The 6,753-nt window shown below is 43.6% G+C and overlaps 1 protein-coding gene across 1 annotated transcript; it reads left to right on the top strand.

Moving 5' to 3' along the window:
- Window positions 1-755: 755 nt before the first annotated feature.
- Window positions 756-3,465, top strand: LOC127680318 (oogenesin-1-like). The gene is made up of 3 exons (XM_052175812.1): window positions 756-955; window positions 1,480-1,719; window positions 2,934-3,465. Exons 1-3 carry the CDS (start codon window positions 756-758, stop codon window positions 3,463-3,465), a joined length of 972 nt encoding a protein of 323 aa, XP_052031772.1.
- The last annotated feature ends 3,288 nt before the right edge of the window (window positions 3,466-6,753 follow it).

Raw genomic sequence — 6,753 nt, 5'->3', positions numbered from 1 at the left:
TAACAAAGTTCATGTGTCATTTAAGGACAGAGGTAAATATGAAGGGTCAAAACTAATTAGGGACTATCCCTGCGAAAACAAAATTACTGTGTAAAAAAAAATAGCTCTTTCCTTAAACCTCTTGCTTATGCTTCATGATTGCTTTAAGGATGACTACAACGTGCATATTAACAGACTTTCTACCTCATCCTCCAAATTAGTATAAAATAGCTCAGCCCCATCCAACAGCCACCCCCTCTAAAGTCTCTAAAGCATTTATAAATAGTGCATACAAACTAGTATCCCAGAGATTCTCTTTAGCACTTCCAAGGAGGGATCAATCTATTGAAAGGCCAATAAGGCTGGTTGGGTCTGTGACATCAGCACCATATTTTCTTAAGGCCCTGAAAAGTTGTTCAGTGTCTTTTTCCTGAAACAAGACTCTGGTCAGACTGTATGCTCCTGAATAACCCTTCTGACTAGGCATGAGATTAAGGGGAGCAAGGGTTGGTATGCTATAGGACAATGGTTAACTTTTTCCACTGTGGGTGCTTATAAGAGAATCCACAAACTGAGAGTGATGAACTTTTGGCTTGGAGACCACAAGATTGGATGACTGTATAGACAATTGTATAGAGTTCTCCATTATTATCAGAGCATGGGCTCTGGCCTTCCAGTTCCTGCAATGTGTGAGAAATAGGACTTCTCAAAACTTAGTCTGAAATTATGTCTCCTAAATGCTTCACCAGGTTCCTTCTGACTGAATATCTAGCAGGATGAGCACCTACAACCCTCCCACACTCCAGCAGCTGGCACTGGATGCTTTGCTGAGGAAAGATGCCATAGACTCCTTCGATCTGGATCACCTGCCCACTATGCGCTTCCCACCACTCTTCCTAGAGGCCTTCAGTGGCAGACACACACAGATATTGAAGGCAATGGTGGCAGCGTGGCCCTTTTCCTACCTCCCTGTGTGGTACTGATGAAAACCCCCAATGTGCAGATCTTGAAAGCTGTGCTGGATAGCATAGATATACTGCTGACACAGAATGTTAGTCCCAGGTAAGCAAGGCCCAAGGTGGCTAGACGGGGAATCATAAGGATAGTAGTAAGACACACTAACATGAGGGCAGGAAGTATGGGGTCAAAGAGAACAGAGGATAATGGTGTCATTGACATGGAGATTTATGAAAATACTATTCAAGTTGAAAGCTGATCTAAATGGAAGTCATAGCGAACAGCTCAGAGTTCAAGTAGCCCTCATAGGATGAGCCTTTCCATGGCTTTCCTACAGACACTAGATATGGAAGAGACACCAAGTTGAGTGCAACTAAATGGAGGAAAGTGGAGCATGTCTCCAGATCCAGCTCATGCAGTGTCCTTCACTGCCTGGTATGAGGTGTTATATTGGAGCTGACATTAGACAAGTGGGATCCAAGCTGACTCCATGTTGGTTCCTGTTTTACATTATGAAACTTCACCTTTTTCCCCTCACACAAGGGGGAAGCTTCATGTGTTGGACTTGAGAGATGTGCACCAGGATTTCTGGGATGTGTGGACTGGAAGAGAGGAAGGAATCCACTCAGCAGAGATTGGAAGTGAGATGCGAGTAGCAGAGCAGGTTCCTAGAAAAGCACTGAGGCAGGATTTGAAGGTGCTCACTGACCTGAGCCTCTGCTGCTCTCTGAATGGATACCGAACATGCTTGCTGCAGCACGCCCAGCAGAGAAAAGGCTCTTTGTGGGTATGCTGTCCAAAGATGAAAATTTGTCACCTCCCTGTATATGGATTATCAGGAAGCTCTTTGAGGTTTTCAAGCCAAGCTATATCAAGGAATTGGAACTGTGTGCAATCCAGTTTCTGTCCTTCCTGGATCACTTTGCACCTTACTTTGGAAAGATGCAATATCTTTGCAAATTACAACTAACCAGCATCAACTCAGATAGAGACATAATTTTAGAAACATTGGCAGACAAAGAGAAGAGTGGTGCCAAGTCCCTTTCTCAGTTCTCCAAACTCAACCACGTCTGGCATTTCTGCGTGAATGATGTCTACTTTTCCAATGACAACATGAAAGATTTATTCACTTAAGGAAGGATGGAAACCTGTTTCTGCTATGTAAGCAAACCTGTATTTTTACTTGGAGCATTAGTGAACATCTGAAGTGGGCCAGCTACACAGGATGTTACAATGATGGACTCATTACAATGTCAAAGTAGATTGTTTCCTTCTTACCTGAGTTTACTTGATTTAATGCCTATTTATTTAGCATAGTCTGATCTGAAGTAGATGTGTGGAAAGCATTGTGTGGGTCAGATGCACCGAGTATGATTTGGATATTCCTCTTTGGGATCCTGGCTATGCCACTGAATGGAAACAGGGCAGAGCAGAGGACCCTGAGATATTGAAGCTCCACACCAGCAGAGGTTCCTAGGGGAGTGCTGTACACTGATCTCTGTATAGAGGAACCAGTTTGTTCATCTCATCACGTCTCTGTCTGCCTCTAATACCCCTGGAGGGATGGATGACTTGAGCACAAAGTGTGATTTAATGATGAGAAATGGATGATGCCGGGGTGGAGGTCATAAGTTTTAAGGCTGATCACAGAAATCAGAGATAGAGATTATTAGGGACATGGATGAACTCTGCAGGTAGAGGATAAGATGTTGGCCCTTTCTAGTCATGTTGCCCTTACATGATGGAATAATCTCTATTTTCTGTGACAGAGTGAGGATGGGAACTTGCAGATTTTTGGTCTTGGACCATCCCACATGATAGTAATATGCCTCAGTAGACAAGGCTATGAGCAGACACCAACATGCTGTACCTCGAATGTCGACCTTCAGCATAAGCATATATTGATTTTGTATATGTCATCTCCTCTGTGTCAGAGTCAATGTTACTAGTGTCCTCCAGAACCATGAAGCAGGCCTAATTTCTTGTTCTTTCTCTAGATGCCTGAGGGTCTTCCTGGAGTCCTTGTCTATCACGCACTGCAGTCTCTCAGAGTCAGACTTGAAATACTTGTCACAATGCAACTGGATTTGTCAACTAAAACACCGGCACATCAAATATGCAGAGTTATCCATGTCAAGATTCACACATCTCCAAATTCTCCTAGAGAAAGTAGCAGACTCTCTGCAGACCCTGGAGTTGGAGAACTACAGGAAGAAGGACTCTCAGCTCAGTGTAGTGCTGTCTGCCCTGAGCCAGTGCTCCCAGCTCACCTTGGTCAATTGCTATGACAACCACTTCTCCAGTCCTGTATTGAAGGACCTTCTGCAGTGCATAGCCAATCTAAGCAAGATGACTGTTGAGCGGTACCCTGCCCCTCTAGAGTGCTATAATGACTTGGGTGCTGTTGTGGTGGAGAGATTTTCCCAACTGTATCCTGACCTCATGGATATACTCATGGCCAAAAGGCAGCTCAAGACAATCTTCTTTGCTATGGCCCACTGCCCTCATTGTTGGGCGCAGTGTCTATGACATGAAGACCAGAGTTTGCCATTTTGGGCAGTAAATAGGAGAAGGTTACTTCTGATGCAGGCAAATCAAAGTCAAGAAGGGAAGGATTCATCATAGTGTCCCATAACACATGGCTTTAGACACTGTTTGATGCATTGGAATCAAAATGGTGTTCAGATTGTTCACAACACAGGAAATGACAAGACATTGACAACTTAGGGAAAATGGAGGCAGATGTCTTGTAATATCTGAAAGAAAGGGGGCAAGGGTCAAATAAGTGATCTTGCTGCAGAGTTTGGGTCTCAGAGAAGAGCACACAAATGGAGGACTGTGCTGGAGACAGACATCATAACTATCTATGGAGGAAACACTAACCACCACAACAAAAAATCTGAAGATGAGAGTAAAAAAACAAAAACAAAAACAAACAATGAAACCAAAGCTGGCTTGCCTTGTAAGATTGGTGAAATGTAGCCAGAACAAACAAGGGGAAGAAAACTATCAAGACCCATTTTCCCAGATCAGGTTGGAGAGAAGAGCTATGTCAACAGTTTCAACAGATATGAAAAGGAAAACAGAGAATGTTCTAAATGACAGCGAGTCAGTAAGCCCAGCACCCAGATGATGATGGACAAGTTCCTTGAAAGGTCAAGATATCAAATCTCAATACAGTTGTGTGCTAGTTGGCTTGCTATTGCTGTCCCAAAGGGCACAACCGAAAGCAAATTGGGAATGAATGGCTTACAGGTCACCCACCATCCATCACCGAGGGGAAGTCAAGTTATGACACTATTAAGGAATGCTGCTTGCTGGCTGGTTCCCCAAGGTTTACTCAGGATCACATGCCCAGGGTTGGCACTGCCTGGGTCCTTCACATATCACTTATTAATTTAATACATGCCCTACAGGCCTGCCTACAGGCCAATTTCTATAGTGGCGATTCTTCAATTGAGATTACTTTTTCCCAAATGACTCTGGCTTCTGTTAAAAACAAAACAAAACAAAAATCTAATGAGGACAGGGGGTATTTTGTTTTACCACCACAATTTTCTACCTTCTACCTGGTTATCAGCGAGACTTGCTTCAGGCTCTTACATTAAAACTTTCCCACATACTCAGAAAGCTCTATGAAAAGACCCCACATTCTTCTACATAGGTGGAATACTTTCTTAGATACCCAAGTGTTTTGTCTGGCTCTGGTGCTGGGGCCTGAGCTCTCTGTAGAACTCAGGCTATCCTGTCATTTTTCTGTCTGTCGCAGTACTTGGAATAATGGCAAGTACTTCCATACCAGGTTTCATCTTTTTAGACATAACTTAATCCCTCTGCATTCCAGTCCAGACAGACACAGGACATCTTCATGCCTCAGCTCAGCCCACCAAGACTGAATTGCCACACATATTTTACCTTTTGATTTTAATATTTTTCAGGTTCTTATCAAGTTCTACTGTGCAAGGATCCTAGCTGGCCTAACTTGTGACACACCAGCCTTGGTTGTGAAGAGACTGAGATAGCATAATAAAATCCATTTTGCTTTTAAGACTCCATTCTGACTTTACTTGCCCTTAGAGAGGCACGGCCCCCACCCTTGAGGTCATCTCCACACACACAAGATTAAAATTGGCAACCAGGGCAATGACTAAGAAGGACCTCAGAGTGTTAGCATCCAGGTTTGCATGGTCTGACCAGTAAGTCACAACTGCACTCAGGGGCCATACTTTTATTATTCAATTGTGCCAGATGCTTATTAGAATATCAGGATTTCATTTGACTCATGAGTTCTCCTGCTCCACAGACCCATTGTTCTCAATGAGAACTTTGAGCCTGTAATCTGGATCTCCTAGATGATGTCCAACCCCAACACATAGGCTCTTTGTTCTGTGTCATCTTCAGGGACACCCCTATTTAGGACTTCATTTCTCAGTACTCAAAAGAAATTCAACTACAATCACTTCCATAAAAGGCCATGTCTGGCATCAGGTCTGAAACCCAGAGGTCATGACGTTCATGGCAGTTAGTACTAGCAAAATCATTGAATTCAGCTACTGGCAGCTCCGGGATGGTATTGAGTAGACACCATCTCATATATATATGAATTCAATATATAATTGAAATGTAGTAAGATCTCTATATCAGAGAGTCACCAATGACATCAGAAGTATCCCTGGGACCAGGTAGATTTTCTTGTTCAACAGAGTCAGATTTTCTGTGTGGTGGTATAGTGTCAGGGAAATGCTAGTGATCCCCAAAACACAGAGAGGAGTTAATGTGATGCAAATCACATCAGGGTCTTTAATCAATTCAAGCTAGCTTGGGACTTTTCAATGCACATGCAGAATGGTTTTGGTGGAGCCGGGAACCCCAAATATCTATTAATTATAGGCTTTATAGTAAGCAGCAAACAGGGAGTACATGGGCAAGCATCTAACTGAAAAGTTACTATAACTTTTAACATAACTGGCTCGTGCTGGCAGTCATGTCATAAACTTAAATTCTGTTCCCTTCTGTATTGGTGGTTGTTGGGCAAGGGAGGGCTTGTTACCTGGGGTACATGTTTGTTGGGAGAATAACCTGGAAATGGTGGTCTTGTTGGGGATTAACTAGAGACTGGAGCGAGGCTCTGGTTTTGTTGGGGCTGGGGGGGGGGGGGGGCAGGGACTTGAAAACTAATGCCACTTACAACCCTGTTAGTTTACCTGAGTTCAACCTTCAGACAGGTTCTCTCAACTGGAGTCTGAACTTAAAACATTTAGCCTCTCATTAGCCCCTTTCTTTTGTGACTAGAATTCCCAATGATGGGACTTCCTGTGGCTTCATGAAAACAACAACAGGGGGCTAGTGAGATGGCTCAGTGGTTAAAGAGCACTGACTGCTCTTCGGAAGGTCCTGAGTTCAAATCCCAGCAACCACATGGTGCTTCACAACCATCCATAATGACATCTGATGCCTTCTTCTGGTGTCTCTGAAGACAGCTACAGTGTATATACATATAATACTAAATAAATATTGAAAAGAAAAGAAAACAGTAACAGGGCTATGTCTTTGTCCCTAGGGTATCATAGGCACCCATCAGTAGACAGGAGGAAGTCTTGAGATTGAAATCTCCTCTTGCTGGCCAGGGTCTCCTTCAATTGCAAACAGATGCATGGTGGATCCTTGATGGGACCCACACCGCCACAGTAGAGTATGGGGCATAGGCCTGGGGGATTAACAGAAAACACAGACACAGGTCATTCTGTAAGGAGAATGTCAAAGCTTTACTGAGAGACCAGCAATATATATACTAGAGGCCAGGGAAGGGAACAGGAG

This window comes from Apodemus sylvaticus, chromosome 3 (assembly GCF_947179515.1).
Source record: "Apodemus sylvaticus chromosome 3, mApoSyl1.1, whole genome shotgun sequence".
Lineage (NCBI taxonomy): Eukaryota > Metazoa > Chordata > Mammalia > Rodentia > Muridae > Apodemus > Apodemus sylvaticus.
The sequence above is the reverse complement of the archived record's forward strand: the minus strand, read 5'-3'. Positions and strand labels throughout refer to the sequence as shown.